This window comes from Arthrobotrys flagrans (genome assembly GCF_004000055.1).
Source record: "Arthrobotrys flagrans strain CBS H-5679 chromosome Unknown unitig_1, whole genome shotgun sequence".
Classification (NCBI taxonomy): domain Eukaryota; kingdom Fungi; phylum Ascomycota; class Orbiliomycetes; order Orbiliales; family Orbiliaceae; genus Arthrobotrys; species Arthrobotrys flagrans.
The window spans coordinates 2,637,864-2,657,697 of NW_027137556.1; the positions used below are offsets into that span (position 1 = coordinate 2,637,864).

At 45.4% G+C, this 19,834-nt stretch overlaps 7 protein-coding genes across 7 annotated transcripts; 4 read left to right on the forward strand and 3 right to left on the reverse strand.

The window, feature by feature from the left end:
* Positions 1 to 457: 457 nt before the first annotated feature.
* DFL_008797 (uncharacterized protein) lies at positions 458 to 1,612 on the reverse strand (the record flags this gene model as incomplete). Its single annotated transcript, XM_067638582.1, has 1 exon — positions 458 to 1,612. The coding sequence occupies one exon, from the start codon at positions 1,610 to 1,612 to the stop codon at positions 458 to 460; it is 1,155 nt and encodes a 384-aa protein (XP_067486457.1).
* A 463-nt stretch (positions 1,613 to 2,075) lies between these two features.
* On the reverse strand, positions 2,076 to 4,905 carry DFL_008798 (uncharacterized protein; the record flags this gene model as incomplete). The annotated part of the gene is made up of 5 exons (XM_067638583.1): positions 2,076 to 2,124; positions 2,210 to 3,997; positions 4,075 to 4,553; positions 4,613 to 4,738; positions 4,807 to 4,905. 5 exons carry the CDS (start codon positions 4,903 to 4,905, stop codon positions 2,076 to 2,078), a joined length of 2,541 nt encoding a protein of 846 aa, XP_067486458.1.
* Positions 4,906 to 6,439: 1,534 nt separating this feature from the next.
* On the forward strand, positions 6,440 to 7,450 carry DFL_008799 (uncharacterized protein; the record flags this gene model as incomplete). The annotated part of the gene is made up of 3 exons (XM_067638584.1): positions 6,440 to 6,836; positions 7,019 to 7,341; positions 7,403 to 7,450. The coding sequence occupies 3 exons, from the start codon at positions 6,440 to 6,442 to the stop codon at positions 7,448 to 7,450; spliced, it is 768 nt and encodes a 255-aa protein (XP_067486459.1).
* Positions 7,451 to 8,589: 1,139 nt separating this feature from the next.
* On the forward strand, positions 8,590 to 9,114 carry DFL_008800 (uncharacterized protein; the record flags this gene model as incomplete). The annotated part of the gene is made up of 5 exons (XM_067638587.1): positions 8,590 to 8,604; positions 8,665 to 8,773; positions 8,884 to 8,915; positions 8,991 to 9,027; positions 9,098 to 9,114. The coding sequence occupies 5 exons, from the start codon at positions 8,590 to 8,592 to the stop codon at positions 9,112 to 9,114; spliced, it is 210 nt and encodes a 69-aa protein (XP_067486460.1).
* A 100-nt stretch (positions 9,115 to 9,214) lies between these two features.
* Positions 9,215 to 11,140, forward strand: DFL_008801 (uncharacterized protein; the record flags this gene model as incomplete). The annotated part of the gene is made up of 9 exons (XM_067638588.1): positions 9,215 to 9,269; positions 9,328 to 9,377; positions 9,468 to 9,499; positions 9,569 to 10,030; positions 10,139 to 10,181; positions 10,239 to 10,278; positions 10,341 to 10,369; positions 10,437 to 10,883; positions 10,952 to 11,140. The coding sequence occupies 9 exons, from the start codon at positions 9,215 to 9,217 to the stop codon at positions 11,138 to 11,140; spliced, it is 1,347 nt and encodes a 448-aa protein (XP_067486461.1).
* A 1,404-nt stretch (positions 11,141 to 12,544) lies between these two features.
* DFL_008802 (uncharacterized protein) lies at positions 12,545 to 16,141 on the reverse strand (the record flags this gene model as incomplete). The annotated part of the gene is made up of 2 exons (XM_067638589.1): positions 12,545 to 15,933; positions 16,030 to 16,141. 2 exons carry the CDS (start codon positions 16,139 to 16,141, stop codon positions 12,545 to 12,547), a joined length of 3,501 nt encoding a protein of 1,166 aa, XP_067486462.1.
* Positions 16,142 to 17,670: 1,529 nt separating this feature from the next.
* Positions 17,671 to 19,750, forward strand: DFL_008803 (uncharacterized protein; the record flags this gene model as incomplete). The annotated part of the gene is made up of 6 exons (XM_067638590.1): positions 17,671 to 17,892; positions 18,043 to 18,329; positions 18,392 to 18,481; positions 18,541 to 18,912; positions 18,971 to 19,169; positions 19,223 to 19,750. The coding sequence occupies 6 exons, from the start codon at positions 17,671 to 17,673 to the stop codon at positions 19,748 to 19,750; spliced, it is 1,698 nt and encodes a 565-aa protein (XP_067486463.1).
* Positions 19,751 to 19,834: the final 84 nt, after the last annotated feature.

A 19,834-nucleotide genomic window follows, 5' to 3' on the forward strand; every position in this document is an offset into this window, starting at 1 on the left:
CACAGTTTCCCTGTTACTTCTCCCCCCACCACTCACCTCACTACACCGTATTACTTCAAGTTAGTGAGAAACTGGTCGCACACTTTATCTTAATGATTGTAATTTGTTCAATGTAAGACATTGCTGTAGAGAAGAAATCTATCCCAAATAATTTAAAACTTAATTCGTCTTTCTCTAAGCTAACTCATGTATATTTCAACAAGATTTTCCGTTCTAATGATATATAAATGGATTCTCGATTTTGCACCGTTCTGCCCAGAGCCCTACAACCCTGCCGGCATTCCGATCCATCCTTTTATTTTCCGATGTGGTGCCAGGGATCATTGGAACCAAGCTTCGCTTCCCATATACCTAGCTGCAGGGAAAAATATTGCATTTGCGATATTATATTCCCGCCTCTGTTATCCTTAATGTTTCAAATTAGATGTTTATATACTAGTCTATGAAATATTCTGTGCTAAAACGCTAGACATAGTGCATTTGTATGTTCATAAAACTCTTGAAGCCAAATTCCTACTCTCCCGTCTTCCTCAAGTTCTTCTTGCTCAAGGTGCTTCCGCACAACCCAGTAGGATAGGTTCACAACCCTGGCGTACTGATATTCCACGGTACCTTTCTGAAAATTTTGATCCTTGTCATCCAAGCCCCTCATCTTCAATTCTTTGTCTAGTAAGTTGAAAAGCACACTCTGTGTTACTTTTCCATCTTTTCTCTTCTGTTGTTTAGTAGTCCATAGTGTGTTCCCCGGGTTCCAGTCTGATAAGGGATACATGCCCGCAAACTCCCAATCCAGAATTCCGGTAATTTTCTGGGATTTCCTATCCCATAATAAGTTTCCTAACACCAAATCCCGATGCGCTAGGAATGGCTTCGCACTATGGACGCGCTCAGGTATATCTGGCAAAGACTTTAACCTTTTCAGATATTTTGAGCGTAATGCTTCACAATGTTTGTGCTTTTCAATAATTCGTATGTCTCGTGAAATTCTTGCCTTCCAATATTCTGCGAGGCTATCAAATGGTGTTGTAAAGTTTAGTGTTTCGTAGTTTTCATCCGGATAGGTGGACCAATGTTGCTTGATGTGACTGAGAGAATAGGTAGTGCATTCCACATAAGGCCCTGGCTTGAAATCTGGGGTGAAACCACCAAACCATCTTTGCGGAAGTTTTGAAGTGAGGCTCCGAATTTCTTGTACGATGTCTACGACTGCCGTAACCAAAGTGGATGGCTCAATATCTTCCCATATATCACAAAGAGTCTCGCCTTGGAGCTTCTCTATAACAGTGTATTCATAACCCAGTTCATCTGTGGTATCACTGAAAAATAGAAGTTTGGGAATTCTATTGTTGAATGTTGGTGGCGCGTGCTGGTGGAAATACTGGAGCCATCCGACTTCGTTTCTAGTTTTGACAAATGGGTGGGAAGGGTGTGACAATCTGACAAAAAATTCGTTGCAAGTGAAGCCGGCAGGTGTTGACGGCAGGGTTACGAAATATAGATGATTAAATATCCCTTCGCTTTCGGGTGCTGAGATATGGGAGGGTTTCTGAAAACCCTTTTGCTCGAAGAGCTTGGAAATTTGAGGGAAGAGGTCGATTTGTGCGGTTAGCATAATTAATAGCTCTATAGATCTAAGTCTAGAGGGAAAACTATTGTCCAAATCTGAGCATGCGACCAAGGCCCAGATCTAAGATCGATCCAACCTTTTATAGGGACGACATTATATCATACATTACAAGGGGAGGTTTAAAGACTAGCCATACCGGCCAATAAGGAATCGAGGTATTCAATCCTACGAAGGAAAATGAAAATTCTAATGCATCCTACTGGCTGCTTGTTATTTCAGCATGCCGCCTGATCACAATTGGTCCGTGCTAGCCTTGAGTCGAGTCGATAGTAATAACCTCAAGGTTTGCGTTGCAAAAAGTGACAGGGCTAGCGCCGGTACCAGATACTAGAATGGGAGCTATAGCTGTAGAGCCTGATTTGTCGGATTAAAGCTACTTAGGTAATATTCTACCGCGATGGCGTATAACATTATGACTGATAGTAAAATTGATTAACCCCCTAGCTTCTCAAAATGTCCAGCTGAAGGACTCTTCAACTCTGAATGAAGCGGCTCCTCTGTCATCATCGTGCTCAATATTAGCATCTTCGTCTCAATAGGCCAATAATATCAGTCGGTTAGGGACCAGAATTAACAACTTACCTAATATCTTCAGAAGATGATCCAATTACTGCTTCGAATTCACCCGCTTCAGCTATCCAACCAGGGATAGATGTGTCATAATATCCGACTGAATACATATCGATACTAATACTCGCAATCTTCGTTTCTCCTGAATTTAAGGTCAGTTTGGAAAAGCCCTGGAGTTCTTTTGCCGGCCTCGGAAGTCTCGATTTGGTATCTCGGACATAGAGTTGAACGATTTCCTGGCCACTGACTTGACCTTTGTTCGTAACCGAAACAGAAACCGTGAGACTGTTCGAACCGTTGAGCACGGATCCACTGATTTTAACGTCTCCATATTGAAACTGTGTATATGAGAGACCATGTCCAAATGGAAACAATACATCGAGTGCAATGCGCTCGTAATGCTTGTAACCAATATATATGCCTTCTCCATATACAACTCTTTTATTTTCACCAGGCCAATTATGGTACGCTGGATTATCTTTCAGACGCTTTGGGAATGTCACAGGAAGTTTTCCGCTTGGAGTTTCGTTTCCGAAAAGTATATCTGCTAAAGCGTTTCCGGCCTCTTGTCCCTGATACCATGCTTGGAGAATAGCCGGGACTTCGTCAACCCATGGCATTGTAACGGGAGAACCAGACTGGTTAACCACAATAGTTCTTTTATTGGCCTTTGCGATGGCTGAAACCAATCGATCCTGGCTTCCATCTTTTGGTAGATCCATGGTTTGGCGGTCGTATCCTTCAGATTCCCATTCGGCGTCCAATCCAACAATAACGATGGCGGCATCGGCCTGGGTTGCAATATCAGCCGCTTCTTGAATAAAGTCAACTGTAGGGCTTTCTCGATATCCAATTCGACAACCCCCATATCCATGAGCTGGGGCATCTGCTTTACCTGCTGGACGGGTCTCGTTCGTGCTTTCAACGAGAATTTCAACCGGGACTCCAGCATTCAAGTGAATCGACGCCACGACTTCGACAGATGCCTCAAACATTGCTTCGCCCGCTTCAGTCCAGTTCCAATTGTCGATTAGAAGCTGCTTATTGATAAATAATCGACCTGGGCCAACGCTTTGGAAGCCAAATTGATGCTCTCCTGTCGTTTCCGGTACTATTATAGTCTTGACTTTGAATGAATACGCAGGTAGTACCTCTACCGGTGCCGAATCCCAAAGAAATAGATCAGTTTTAGCTCGGGTCTGGACGATTAGCGGAACGTCTCCAAACTTGTCCCCTTTGAAAAATTCGAGAACAACGCCAGGTTGACCAGATGGCGTTTTGCAGATATTCGAGGCCAGCGGAAGCCATTTATCAATCTGTGCACCCTGTGCAAATAGAATTTCTCGTCCAGAAACTGCGGCGATACTGTCGTATGGTGTAGTGTTATAATACGGTTTTAAGCTAGCGCTGCCACCACCTCCAGCGATTGCTCGTTTGACGTTCGGTCCTATCAAGGCGATTTTCTTGATTTCGGGTCCCAGTGGTAAGGCTTTGTTATCGTTCTTTAGAAGCGTAATTCCTTCGATCCCGGCTCTTCGAATAAGTTGTCTGGTTTCTTCTGTATCAAGAGTCTTTTCCCCTGGTTCGTCTACTGGCGCTTCAAACCTGTTGGTTCTATGGAGGAGCCGGAGTATTCGCTCAACGCTCTCGTCGATATCCTGGATCGTAATATCCCCTCGGTCTAATGCCGCCTTAAGAACTTTACCTCGCAGTTTTGCTGGACCTGGCATTTCGAGATCACAACCAGCTTTGACACTTTCCACGGTGGAGTTCGTACCACCCCAATCTGATATTACCGCACTTTAGACAAATTAGCGAAGTGAAACTATATGTGTAAATGGGGATATATCTTCCAAGTTAGTCATGGTGGATCTTACCCTTTATATCTCCATTCTTCTCTGAGCACTTTCCTTAAAGTAAACGGATTCATATCGGCATGTAATCCATTTATCAAATTGTAAGACGACATAAGCGCCCACGGATTCGCGTCTCTTATCGCGATCTCAAAGGGCTTTAAGTATAGCTCTCGCAAAGCCCTTTCTTCTACGACCGAATTTATCTGCATTCTAAGCGTTTCTTGTTCATTCGCCACAAAATGTTTAATTGTGGCGGCAACTCCTTCCCCTTGCAGGCCATTGATATAAGCTGCTGCAAGTTTTCCAGTGAGGAGAGGGTCTTCGGAAAACGATTCAAAATTTCGTCCACCAAGTGGTGACCGGTGGAGACAGACCGTAGGAGCCAGAAGTACCTGCGCTTGCTTCGCTTTGGCTTCTTTTGCAAGTGTGGATCCAACTTCGTGAAGAAGGTCAACGTTCCATGTCGCGGCTAGGGATATTCCGCAAGGAAACAAGGCAGCCTATGGCCTAATTCTCAGTATTATAGAAGAATATAGTTACGAAATTACCGAGTACTTACAGGAGTTCCGTCTGTGAAAAACTCTCCGCGTGCGCCATTGGGGCCATCGGTGGTTTTTAGGCTGCCGACGTTGAGTTCTGGCAATGGTTGGGTACGCCAAAAATCTTTCCCTGAAAGCAGAAGTATCTATATCAAAGTTAACGAGCTATTAATTCGATCCTATCCCATGGCTTGTAGAATCAGCAATAGTATACCTTATTTTCTTCACTAAGTTTTGAGACAAGTGATTTCAGCTTCGCTTCCTCCTCCTCTTTGAATTCAGGTTCTGATTTTACAGACTTTTGGCCAACCATTTTAGCTGTCTGGAAATCAAAAACGAAAGCTCGGGGTGCAATGGGAAGCAACTAGAAACTTACTAGCCTATAAGGAAACGACCTCGTATTTATATATTCAAGGAATGTGGCACCATATCGATCCTCGGGTCGACATTGTTTCTAATAGACTCAAGTGCGAGGGTATCGATTCTTCCGGCCCACAAAACGGGTAAAGCCAGTAGTATAGCTATTGATATCATGATGCATACCCGTTCTTCTCTAATCGCATTCGGGTAGAGCCAAAGAGCTCGCCCCTCGGCACACCATTTAATAATTTGTTGCATTTTAGAATAAGTATGTCAACCAAGGGTCGAGTTATTTAGCCTATTAGTCGGGTCCATTGAGTGCCACCACGCTATTTCAACATCAACAGCATGTGACGTAGAATCGAATCCTGGATACGGAAGAAAGCTGTCAGGTACTGGTTAACGTTCCTGGTCATATCTGGTTCAGTGCATACAATGCTAGGAGCGCCATGCAGCAATTGGTTGATATAACGCGACAAGTCCCTTGGAAGCATAGTTTTACCTTGATTGGAAATCTGGAAGTACATATAATATACGCCTAGATCCAGCTTTGCCCGAGTATTGTTCCGACGTGATGCATGGAGTCAAGCGGATCTTCAGACTGCATAATTTTGCAGAGCCATAGCAGCAGATTATATCCAGCTCGCGGAGTGTCGGCCCTCTTTTCCGAAAACCATCCGTAGAATGGGTATGATTTTAGGGCAGGTTAGTGGGTTTTAAAAACGCTAAAACTGTTAACATGTTGACTTGAACGACGCGAAGGGGGTGTCGAAATTTGTATTCCATATTTTTTGTGTTGATACCGATATTTCGGCCCGTGCCGGCTTGGGAGCGAAACTCACCAATCCTATCGGGCCGATAATATGACTTTGGGGCCGGGAGACCGGAACCAGTATACCAATGGAGAATCCCCTCTTGTCAATATGCTGAATTCGGTGTAGCCTAGCCTCGTGCCACGGTGCCAGTCAGTATCTTCCTATCTAGCTACAGTTTGGTCTTTATTTCGGCCAGTCTACGTCACGGAATCATTAACAGCCCACGAAATTCACCAGATTTCGCAAGTCTAATGCGCCGTTCGGATAACTGGATTCTCTTGGCCTAAGATAGACCTGTCTCTTGATTCCCGTTTAGTAATATATATCTTGGCTGTTCGAGATAACTCATTCGAAACAATACTAGGGGAGAAGATTTCAAGATCTGATATCGGTAGTCCGCGCTCGGGTCACGGGAGGTTATCGGAGCAATAGGTGTGGCCAATGGTATCGAGAACCTTTCACACAATGCGCCAGTTCGGCACACAACTGCCAACGTCAATCGCACAGATAGCAGTTACACGGGCCCAAATCGCTACCCAACAGCCTCACAACCCCCAAATATACACCAGTAAACTGCTGCCCGAACCCATTTCACTAGATTCTCAGGTATTCAAGTAAATTCCGATGGCCAATTGGTCGGGCGACAAAACCCAGGCGCTGGGGGCGAGAACCATGCATGACGTGCAGCAAATGAGAAGCGACAGAGATGGCGACATTCTCGAACTACGCCAAATTCCCCCTTTCGACAAAACGGCCGGGCCAGACTCGGGCCACGACAGGTCTGACCCTGGATCCAGCGGTTACACAAGCATTCAAGCATCTCAGTTTAGCTTGGGAAACGGGTGGGGGAGTAATGGGTCTGGTACTCCCCAAGGGTACGCAAGCCCAAGTGCAAGCTCTGGGATCAATAGAATATATGGCAATTTGCCCGATTCACAGGGGACTGAGAGGCCAAAATCTACCCGGAATTCTCACACGGGCCGAAAGACTTCGAAAAGTTGGTCCCTGGGCTTCGGAAAGAACCGTTTTAGTCGGGATGTACCCTGGCAAGGGGTTAGAGACCATCTGGGTAAGCTTTTATTCATTACTAGATAGTATTATAGTGCCTACCGGGGGCGGATTTCCTCGATGCCGGTTGACATCGTTGACTCGGTGTCGCGACAGGAAGATTTTTTGTGTTCCCGCCTTAAACTTCCATCAAAATTATAATGTGTGAAGGTTTCCTACTAATACAGTATTTTCCACGGGTAGCACTTGAAAGGACTTTTCTTGGATGGCTGCGCACCAGTGGTGCTTTCGCAATGACAGGCGTCTTATTGGCGCAGATATCCGTTATTGTCTACAGGAATGAGGAAGAGGCTATTAAGGCCGGACTAATTGTTCGAGACTTATCTTCCCCAATGCCATCAATCCATGATACTACCCGGACATTGTCCGCTCTCACAGTGGGTATTGCCCTTGTGACGATATCTATCGGAGTTTTAAGATTTTATTTCGGGCAGAAGGCGCTGATCGAAGGTTTTGCTGTTTCTGGCGGCTGGCCAATAATCGGACTAGCTATATTTGTGCTTGGAGTAAGTTCCACTACATTTTCGTCTACCAGCATTGAATTTAAGCTGACCACAAGTAATATAGTACCTTTTAGTTGTTTTCCTTCTCATGGTCCTTTCATCGGATCCGTAATTAGACTCCGTTTCTGGTGCATGCAGGATGGACTTCGAATGATCACGATTCTCCTTTTTAATGAACATTATATTTATGACTAAAGAATGTCAGATGCAACTAATTTTACAGCTTAACTTCCTCCATTCCAGGCCTACAATTGCCACGAATACCGTCAAGCACAAACATTAACGAATAACAAAGTATCCAGCAGACAGCCCGGTGTTAATTCCCTTCTTTGTTTCGAATTCTTAGAGACACTGTGCCTGATATTTGAAACTCAAAAAGCTTATCAAGAATCAGTATGCTATTATTAATAGCAGGTCTAAGAAAAAAATGTTCAAGTTCGGCCAAGACCATTGACTCAAGGCAAATATTACTCCAGTTTCTACTCATTTTTACATCCATCAACATGGTCGTGTGCCATCATCCGTCGCTTCTAACATATCGTTCTGGAGGGCAACCTCTCAGACTTGGCACGCGGCACGAACCGTGTTGGAGTTCTGGCCAACAATCCAGCGCAACACAAAAGCGGTGGAAAGCTTGTGAGCAGCATTTCGTCATAGCTCCAAAACTTTATCGTGAAGCAAGGAACTATCGTTTTGCCTTGAATTTATCCTGCTTATGGCTGAGATATTCTGCTTTCTATCTTATGGATTGGCTGGACCGCCAAACCCCCGCAAATCGTCTCTTATACACTCGGTCTTCTAGTTTGTTCGGGAACGCAGGGTTCCAAACATAGTTGGTGATGTACCTGGCCTAGACCGCATGGCACCGTCGTCAGATGCGAGCCATGCGTCTGTGACGCCGAATTCTTTATATCATGCTGCCTTACAGCATAGCCCTGGTTCTCATCTTGTCCGGGGGCGCCAAGCAAATCAAGTTCTGTAACTATTCTATGGAAAAACTTTCCCATGCTGTCCGCACACACTCAGAGAGGGAGTCGGATCCTTTCTCTCAAGTGCCACTCGTCACCTATACCGCGTCTGCATTAGTAGCCCATCGATCTTCAAAGTTGCCGGTATCATCTTGGGGCATGGGTTAAGCGAAATGATCTTGATAACAACTCCGGACTTATCGATCTAAACATAGACCTTCTTTCAATGCAAATCAGTCCTTCTGATCACACCCAATTGACAGTCCTGCAGAAAATTGCAATAATGAAAAATGCGATAGTAAGTGCGCAGATACAAAATCTTAAAAAGATTTAGACTAATTATATTCCAAAAAAGTAGGATACAATGGCAGTTCCGGTGTTTGAAACTTGGTTGGATGGGTCGTGTACTTTCGCCAACAAAACGGGCTTATTTTTGGCAGCTATTGATATCCTAGCGTCGAGGGATTGTAAGTGCATTTTCACTCCTCTTTTTGGTAACTGTCTGACTTTATCATAATGGGTTTTATGGACCAACATTGGGCGTCCAAGTTCAAGGTGCATGATGCAGAATTTAAAGTGGAGCTTGAACTAGAACAATATCCTCTTGTGGTAGGTTGATATTCCCACATCAAACGTTGCGAACGTGAATCACGGTTAACCAAGTTCTACAATACCTTCATAAAGACTATATCGTTCACAAAAACCCTTTATATCCCAAAAGGTACCTAATTGTTTTCGATCTACGCACGAGATAGCCTCGGATCACGGTCTGACATTCCGTTAAAATTTAGGTTGGCTTAGTGAATAAGCACGGACATCGAAAAATTTTCGATGTCGCGGGCGAAGGCACACTCAATGATAATGGAGATTGAGTTGCCGGCATTATATGGTTAAGGGACGTTACACAAATGCAAGAGGAGTTCGAAGACAAATTTGCAAAACAAGCAAAAGAGAATGCCAGGCGTATGAACCCAATGAATCCCAAAATCTGTTAAAGTCTGTTCTCTAACATTACAGACAGTTGTTGCAAAGGAGATATCCGCAAAAGAAGCAAGTCGTCTAAAATCACAGGTGAGCTTAACTTTCTATTCTATTGGTCTTGTACTATGTACTATATGGATACCTAGGTACTTGATGTCAACGCTCTATATTTCTTTATAGTTCTTGGCCAATGTGAACTATGAAATACGAACGTATATCCCCACTCCGGAATATCTATTAAAATACTTCAGGACAGACTTAAACTAATGCAATGCGGATAGCCCAATTGCCGGAGTCTTAGGAATGAGCAAGATCCTCCTCGATATCGAACTGACTGAGGAACAGCAAGAGTATGCTAAAAATATAAAACGCTCTGCAAACGCCCTCCTTACCGTAATCAATGACATCCCTGACTTCTCAAAAGTCGAATCTGGTCGGCTCGATATCGAAGAGGTGCAGGTTTATCTGGCCCTTGTTTTGTCAGATGTTATTAGAATGATGGGGGTCCACGCCGAGAAAAGCCGGCTTCACTTCATAACCGATATTGCAGACGATATCAAATATGATATACAGGTTCTAGGAGACCCCGGTAGAATCCGACAGATTCTCACTAATCTTCTCAGCAACAGCATCAAGTTTATTTTTGACGGTCATGTCCGACTAAAAGCCGAGGTTGAGAAGGAATTAATTGTGGATACCATGACCAATGGCCTAGTACCGAAGCTAGCAAAGGGTGTTGAGAAGTATGTTATCGTGAAGTTCGAAGTCGAAGACATGGGGATCGGGATTAAGGATGATGCTATGAAGTTACTGTTCACTCCATTCGGCTAAGCAGACTCTTCGACGGCCAGAAAGTTTGGCGGGTCCGGGCTAGGGCTCGCAATATCGAAGAACGTAAGTTCAACATCATATGATCTCTGAAACATTGGCACAACAGCTCACATTCGGTAGTTGGTTGATCTTATGGGTGGTATCATCGAACTCAAAAGCGGTACGGGAAGCCTAGTTTATATTAACGACCTGGAATTACTACTAACATCGTTTGGTGAATAGTATATCAGAAAGGAACGACAGCGACTGTTGTAAGGCTCCACTAGCATTTTATTAAATAATTATGTCATGGGTTCTAAAATTCTGCCTCCATTGTAGAAAATACCTTTCCGGTACCCTTTGTCTCGGTCCCCAAGGTCATCAACCGGCGAAGGTTTACAACTACCGGATCTTGACAGCGTTCCTAAAAGGTTACAGAATGATACCAGTCTCTCCATACTGAGTGTGAGTGAGGCGAGCTCAAGCCCTGGTCTTAATCCGTTGGGGAATGACGATCTAGTCACACCTCCAGTATCACCACTACTTCGTGAGACTTCACGACCGGAAACCCGATCCGATCCGGCAGTTCGAGGGTCGTCCTTGAGCGAGCCATATTTCCGGAACCAATCTCGTTCCACTTCCTCGTCCATTTCGATACCACAGTACCCACATTCAACCTTAGACCCTAAGCTCATCCTCCCAATGGAAAGGAGAATAAAGTTACATGTACTAATTATGGAGGGCAACCGAATCAACCAACGGATTGCGACTAAACTCGTTAAAAGGGTAAGCTCATAAGGCCAAGATCAATTATCGTATACGTCGAAGGATTTACTCACCCTACCATCCACCAGCTCGGCTTTACGGCATCTGCGATATCTAACGGCCAAGAAACGTTAGATTACTTTATCGAGGCAAATCTCCAGTTCCCCAAAGATGCTACCATTAAAATACCAGCACCAAAATCGCGGGCAAATTACGCTGCTTCCATCCAACGCCAGGTTCAACAAAGGCTCGGACCCGAACTTGTTATTGAGACCTGAAGAAGCACGAAACAATCGAACCGACCCTACTGTGACTGGAAACATGTTTCCCAATCTCGTTCTCATGGACTGCCATATGCCCGTGCTAGATGGTTACTCGGTAAGTAATTGAAAAGATGTCTTATGGATATTATTAGGCTAACCGAGCTCTCTGACTGCTTCCAGAGCGCTTCGAAACGTACCTATAATCGCGATGACTGCTAGTGCGATTAAGGGAGACAGGAAGACAGGAAGAAATGCAGACAGGCCGGAATGAGTGACTATCTGAGTAAACTGGTCGTCACAGTTAACCTTGAAAGAATGCTGGTAACATGGTTAAGTTACAACAGGGATGACAACTACTAGAGTATTAGGATAACCGGGCACGGGAAAATGCGAAACGGCCAACGAGCATCAATTTGTCAAATATCGAGAGGTTTGATCCAGGCAAGAATCGGGTCCGCTAGAATACAGGCTTGGTCGTTGATAATAAAAGACTGGAAGAGGGCGAGACATCTGGGCTCGTAACTGGATTTAAATGATACCCACAAGAAACACGATGTCTAGCCGCAAGAGCTTCCTGCTGCTCTATGGGCTTGTTCCTGCTTATGTTTCTTTTCTTTTCTTTTCTTTTCTTTTTTTCCTCGTTGGGATTGTTTTTCTTTTCTTCTTGGTCTGAATGCCTCTCCTTCGTCGTTCGTTTTGTAAAATAGATAGACATCCAGCTTGAGTACTGACGGTCCGAAATCTCGGTCAAGGCGTTTAATGGTGTGTTAGGCAACCAAAGGTTTATACCCGGTGTTTTTGATCGATTGTCTTCCCTGATCGTATCCACATGTTTATCCTTTTGTCTTTTTTCTTTTAATTTTTAAAAATTTTTGCATTCAGATATCTTGGGTTACCAGGGATGTTTGGGTGGGATGTACTTGTACGATACTTTCCTTGTCTGCAAGAATACACCAATATTATTAAATACACTGAACGACTGCACAATGGGGAAATTTTTTCTTGATGTGATATCGCATTATCGGAAAGTTCAGTTCGGAATGTCCGGAGACAAGAGGCAGAAATATGCATGAATCATATTGTCAACTTCCTACTAGGAAACTAAATACCGATGGCCCACCGTTCGCTGATAGCAGTCTGCATTAAAAAGGAAAACTTTGGGGACTCGCCGTCGGAACATCAGATTCTATCAACACCAGCACTAACGAAAATTTAAAACGGGAAAAAGCTAAAAGCGGCCGTTAATGGTCAGTTTGTCGAATGGTACGAGTTGGATCAAAGGAACAGATAGCCAAGCAATTGGCGACTCGGTGCCCGCGGGTTTGCTTTGCTTCCGACCTCCGTGGCACTGGTGGATACAGAATGGAATGAAATCGGCCACCTTGACACCAAATGATAAGCCTGTTATTCTCTTACCTACTAATTTGCTCGCTTGGTTTTCGATAGGGTAAGTGCCGCGACGATGACTGGAACCACGCTCACAATCTCGCCCAGGCCTGCATACGCCGGTGGAATCCGCGCTTTAACAAAGGCGCCTCCTGCTAGCAAGATCGCAAACACATTGTAAACTGCAGACCAAATGAAATTGAAGATAATCCGGCGAGAGGATCGTTTAGAGATGTCAAGCAACATCAGTACACCATCCAAACCGCCCAATAAAACAACATCTGCAGTGCCTCTTGTGATGTCTGACGTAGTTCCAATCTGGACACCCACATTTGCCTGAGCCACAGCAACAGCATCGTTAGTTCCGTCGCCACAAAAGAGCACCGTTCGACCTGCAGACATCAATTCTTTGACATAATGTTGCTTTTGGGCCGGTGAATGTCTTGATGCAATTTTTGAAAGAGGAATACCAACGGCAGCTGCAACATCTTCAACAACTCTAGGTCCGTCACCGCTGACAATGTGACAGTCGATGTCGCGGCGCTGAAGGTCTGCTATAACCTGCTTGGCTTCATCTCGAATATTGGCTTTCAGTCCAAACACAGCCACGAGAGTAGAGTCAAATGTAATACAGAAGAGTGACATCCCTTGTTCGATAAGCATAGAAACTTCTGGTTGGTCTTCTATATTCAACCAATAAGGATTCCCGGCTTTGATAATTGATCCTTGCCATTCACATTGGATACCAGCACCGGGAATCGATTCAACATTCTCCAAGTTTGCGAACCCACAAGAGTTTAGGTGTGTCGCGACTGCCATGGACACAGGGTGCTGGTTTTCCTTCGTCACTGATTTGGCAATTGAGAGTACATCCGGCGCATGAAGACGTGGAAAAAACTGCTCGTGGACAACAGCAAGGTCTCCTTTGGTGATTGTGCCAGTCTTGTCGAAAACGACGTCAGTCACCTTGTGTCCTCTCTCGATGACATCAGCCTGTTTAATGATAACTCCAGAGCGAGCAGCTACGCCACCTGCAATGACGAGAACCATGGGAACGGCGAGTCCCAAAGCGCAGGGACACGATACTGCCAAAACGGCGATAGAGTAGGTAATTGCCACGCCAACAGCGCCGCCCCCGTTCTCTCCACGGAGCTTTAGAGCTATTGCCATCCAAATACCAAATACCACAAAGGCGATACAGATGACAACTGGGATAAAGTAGCCCGCCAATTTATCAGCTAGATCTTGGATGCGAGGTTTGGCTGCCAAGGCGTTCTCGACTAAGTTCGCTATATCGGTGATGCTATTTTTGCCGGGAAGACGAGTCATGTGGATGGTAAGAGGGCTGGAACAGTTGATTGTCCCTGCAATAACCTCGTCACCTATAGCCTTAGGCACAGGCACGTTTTCACCCGTGATCATAGACTCATCAACAGGGCTTTTCCCATTGACGACTATGCCATCGGTGACGATGCGGCTGTGAGCAGGAACAATGAAAGAATCCCCAAGTTGCAGCAGCCGCGCGTCAATTTCAACCGTGCTTGAAGAAGGTACGACCAGCAATGCTTTCTCTGCTTGGAGCGAGCGCAAAGAAACAGCGGAGATCGCCCTCACTTTGGCAACAGCGGCTATGAGCCTGCCTAGGAGGACAAGAGTGATGAGGAGAGAACTGGTTTCGAAAAATTCGCCGGTTTCCAAAACATGACCGGCATGGGTCAGTGCGAAAGCTACCACTGAATAGGCATAGGCAGCGGTGATGCTAATGACTACGAGCATATCCATTTCGATGACTCGGCTGTAAACAAGTGATGTGATGGCACCAGCATAAAACTCGGGGATTGCGAGGGCTTGAACGAAGGTTGCGAGTACTAGAGAAACAATCGACAGTTTAGAATATGGCACTGGATTACTTGACCAATTTAGGACGAGAATTGGGATGGTCAGCGCCATAGCGATTCCAGTATTCAAGGCCATACGGAGAAGCCTTCGCCTGCCATTGACTAGTTTTGCATCATTTCCGGGTGGTGCTAGACTTGCGCCTTTTATTGATGATAGCAGTGTTCTGGCACCAATGACCGCTGGATCATAGTTGACGCGGTAAGTCAATTTGCCGATCCGCTCGACAGATTCAACTCTAATGCTTCTCAGCTGCTCGGATACAGCCTTGGTGACCGCCGGATCGACTTGCAGGTCCAGAGTTTGATGATTGCTCACGATCTGTGAGAATTTGAATCCAGTTTCCTTCTCGATCCGTGGAATCACCTGCTGTAGGTTCGAGACGGTCAAATCGAGGTCGAACTCCGCTACGCCAGTTACAAAAGTAACATTGACCGATGATACGCCCTTGACGCCGTTGAGAACATTTATAACTTTTCGGCTGCAGCCCGTGCATGTCATTCCTGCGACACCGAGAAAGATATGTTGACGTGCAGCTGCATTTTCAATATCGGTTTCTCTAGTTCGAATACCAGAGTTCGAAACTCTACCCCCGGAGATCGGTGCTATCTCAAGGTCGTCCAAAGCGCAACTAGACAGCGTTTCGACACTACGAACGTTTTTTAGAGCAGCTGGTTGCCCACAACAAGGCTTCTCGCACTTCTGAGCAAGATTGGAAGGTTGTTGGGCGATTACGAGTGGACTAGATTTTCCAAAGATAGTGGATGGTTTCTCCGAGACCTGTTTATTCGGAACGGGCCGCCCACAACAGGTATCAAGGCGACCTAGAACACTGCAGCAAATGCATATGCCCTTCTGAATGAGGTTGAGATACTCATTCATTGCTTGCTCGAGATGGTCTGTGCATGCTTCCTTTATCGTGCTTTGGCTTTTCGCCCCAGTGATCCTTGGTGTAGAACTCTTTGATTTATCAGTGTTACAGCAGTCAAGCTTTTTCTCAGCAGCACCACAATTCTCTTGTTCCCCTGCTGCTGAAGATTCTCTTTTTCCAGCGCAGCAGTTGTCTTGTTTGTAGGTGTAGCGTTCATCCTGGTTTCTAACGCAGCATTCTTCCTGTACCGAAGCGGTGCTAACATCCCTTTCAGCATTTCCAGCGCCCTGTTTGTTAGCGCAGCAGGATTTTGGGATACCAGAACCGCAATTCTCCTTGTTGGTGATACAGCACTGGCTCTTTTCCTCCATGCCGGAGTCTGTCGACACTCCAGATCGGTTAGTGTAGTCATTATTCTGAGTAACGGAGTCGCCGTCACCCGCTTGAATATTGGTCCAGTAGCTCTCATGCATATTGACAATGCCACGGACAGATTGACTGTCCAGGCGATCCGGTTCAGGTGTCTTCTTTCCACAAGTGTCAGCATTGGTTCCGGCTGTCGCACAGCATCTATCCGGTCTTTTCGCGGGCGTAGTTTGCTGCTCATCGCAAGTAGCGCGGCATTTTAGCAGAGCGAGCGTGCGAACGCAGCTCTCTGGTTTCATTGTTAGTTACCGGCCTCGAAATCTCAGTTACTTCCTTGAACATATTCGATTCAAATAGTCGCAAAACGACCAGGAGCCCTACGTACCATCACATGTGCTTCGACCACAGCCGCAATCGACACAACAACCGATGGCGGAGGTACTGTGACTGCCATATTCCTGTGAGCCCCTTGGACTTTCTTGATTTTGCTCACTCATATTGTAAAGTTTTGCTTCGCGGATACGGATGCAACTGGCTAGAAGGAATTCAACAATCGCGGGTCGGAGGAGGCTAATCTCTAAGTGTTTGGAATTTTTAGTATGTATGAAGCACCAGGCATGCCGTATTACATAACATAGGACTGAAACCTAGCCTCGAGACGAAAACACGCCAACGACTAACAACACAAGACAGAGAGGTTGGCCTTTTGCCTTGGCGATCTAGTCTCGGGATCAGGACCCCCAAGTCCAACAGTCTCTCTTGTTTCGTTGTATGTACATATACATACATCCATATATCCTAGGTCAGTGCTTACATAAGTAAGTACTTGGTATGTACACACATCGGTACAGGAGGTTGGTTAGGATCTTGAAATATGGGCCGTTGCAATTCCATTCGTAAATCTCTAACGGGTCTCAGAAGGCTTCATCATCCGACAACCAACAAACTAATTTCATCTTACGAAGCCAAAATATCGGAATCCGGGGGGTCTAAATAAGCGTAGATTGCGTGTGCCAAGTATTGTCCCGACCGACGGGCAGTCTTCATCTCGGAATTGAATCGAATCTTGCAGTCGACACAATTCCAAAAATTTATCGCTTATTTAGCCCAGTATATAACGCTCCGTCCACACATCATAGACGGAGCATTGCTGACTGGTGTGCGGAAAGAGCGCGAGCTAGTTCAGCCTTATGAGTGGCTCTTGGCGCTGCAAGCCTCAAATCCTCAAGACTATGTTTGTTGCAAACTGGTGCTTTCCGCAGCGTGGAAAACTATTGGCCCAAAGGACTCCTTTCGGGTGAAATATTGCCCCGCCGGAGAGGTTCACAGGGTCCGGAGCAACACTTAACGCGATAAAGTTTAGTCTGGTTATGGCGCTGGATTTTTTGGTTTTGGTTTTCGCTTCCCATGATAACCTTGGGATAACGTGGGCACAATACGAAAATACGAGGGTTCAAAGCAAGAGGATAACGAGGAAGGCCCCCAAGAGAGCATAATGCGAAGAGCCGCCTTCATTACGTGTCGGAATAACGTTACCTCATTCGAATAACGGAAGCCTTTACCCCTGTTATTCTGATCCATATTTGCCTTAGTCATAACCTTATACCAAGTATCATGTGTGCGGAGAGTTCGGAGCCACGGAGCTGACGACGAATCGGGCGGGAAAACAATTCCACCCTGCCTGAACCTCTGATGCTGCACAACCAACATGCTTTTTATATATATTCAGTGCCCCATCTTTCGTGTGGTCTAATCAGTATCAATCAGCCACATCAAGACATCATTGCCACACCTTTTCAAGGAAAACGATCCTACAATTTCATTCCTGGGAGACTTTTGAATTTCAAATATATATCTTGAAGTTCTCTCCTTTTCCACTTTGAACTTTAAGACCAACTTCCTCAATCGACACTCTTCGAACAAAGTAAATAGAAAAACAATCGATTTCAATCTAGAAATTTCGCTGCGACCCTGAAAGAACCCTATAGTTTTGATAGGTGGTCTTCACCACAACAACGCCTTCACGATGTCGTCGACGGTAGAACAGGAGTTGGCTGTCTCTAAAGTATATTCCAAAACGGACCATAAACAAAGTGAACCAAATGGACCATCCGGCGATTCAACACTGCAAACTAGCAGTGCTAGCACAAAGGCTCCAGAGTTCAAAATGGACTGGAGAATGTTCTTAGCATTTGCGTCGCTCATGATTATCACACTTGCGGCTGCATTGGACGCTACTATCATTTCTGTTGCATTGTAAGCATTTTTATATAAAACTCTAAAAATTTTTGAATTCACGAGTGTAAACTAATACGTTGAACACCTAGGCCGGTACATACATCTCTCTTACAACCGACCGATACTTCATACGATTCATGCTAACTACTACTTCCCATAGATTATGGCACACGAACTAAAGGGCACAGCAACAGAAGCATTCTGGACAGGAACAAGTTTCTTGCTTGCTTCCACTGTTATTCAACCTGTCTTCGGATCCTTCTCCAACATTTTCGGCCGTAAACCATTGATTCTCACGTCCCTCGTATTCTTTACCATTGGTGCCATTCTGTGCGGTGTTGCAAAGAATTTTACTTTGATCCTTGTTGGACGTACCATCCAAGGTATTGGTGGCGGTGGTATCATTGCCGTCTCTGAAATTATCATCACGGACTTGGTTCCTCTCAGGTATATCTCTAGCTGTTTTACATAATCCCAACCTACCGATGGCTAACTGTTTAATTTTACAGGGAACGAGGAAAGTACTTTGGTTTCCTTTCGACAATGTGGGCTCTGGGGAGTGTTCTTGGGCCCGTTCTTGGTGGTGTCTTTTCCGAAAAGTATGCAGTATTCCGCCGTCCTATTTCGTAGAGTTCGAATTTATCTGACTTAATATTAGGGTTTCGTGGACCTGGGTTTTCTGGATCAATCTTCCTTTCTGCGGTATCGGCTTCGTCATGATTCCCGTCTTTCTCAGGTTGAACTTCATCCCAACCAGCATGGCCGCCAAATTGAGACGTATCGACTGGGTCGGTGGCACCATTTTCATCGCCTCTTGCACTAGTTTCTTGATTCCAATCACCTGGGGTGGTACCATGTACCCATGGAACTCTTGGAGAACAATTGTCCCGCTCGTTGTTGGCGGCGTTGGACTTATTGGATTCATCTTCTACGAAAAATTCGTCGCCGCAGACCCATTGATCCGGATGAGCGTTTTCGAGCAAAGAACTGCGGCTGTCAGCTACATCGGCACCGTTATGCATGGCGTCATGTATGTGACAACTCCCTTTTATAATCTCTACGACTTTAAAAACTAACATGAATACTAGTCTTTGGGGTCTTCTTTACTACCTCCCTCTCTACTACTTAGCTGTCAAGAACCAAACCGCTATTTTGGCTGGTGTCTCCGTCTTCCCACAAACTTTCACCGTCGCTCCAGCGTCAGTTATTGTCGGCATCATCTCCTCCGTCACTGGTAAATTCAGATGGGCTCTCTATACTGGCTGGGCGCTGACCATCCTTGGAATGGTAAGATCCTCGACTTCCTGCGAGAAATTTCAACATAAATTAACATATAACAGGGTCTCCTCTACCTCCTTGATGTCCACACCTCGACTGTTGCATGGATCTTCATCAACTTGGTTTCCGGATTGGGGACTGGTATGCTTTTCCCATCTATGGGTCTCGCCATCCAAGCTTCCGCTCCAGCCGAAGATACCAGCTACGCCGTCGCCATGTTCTCTTTCCTCCGTGCCTTTGGTCAAACTTTTGGTGTCGCCATTGGTGGCATGGCTTTCCAGAACTTCCTTAAGTCCAAGTTGGAAAGTTTCCCCGAACTCGAAGCTGTCGCTGGTGAATATGCTAAGGATGCTGCTGCCCTCGTCGAGGTTATCAAGCAGATGCCATTTGGTGCCCCCGGAGAGCTCCGAGAGAAGCTCGTTTGGTGTTACGCTGCCGCTTTGAAGAACGTTTGGCTTGTCTTCCTTGCCTTCGCAATTGTTGGTGGTATCTTATCCATCTTCACTGAGGATTTGAGCCTTGACCAAGAACACAATACCGAACAAGGATTCAAGAGAAAGGAGAAGACGGAAGACGCTGAGAAAAACTAAACTCGGCTAAAAATGCCGACGACTAATCGGCATCCTACAATAATATTCTGTCGGAGATAGATGGTTGTGGCGGGATCTTATAGA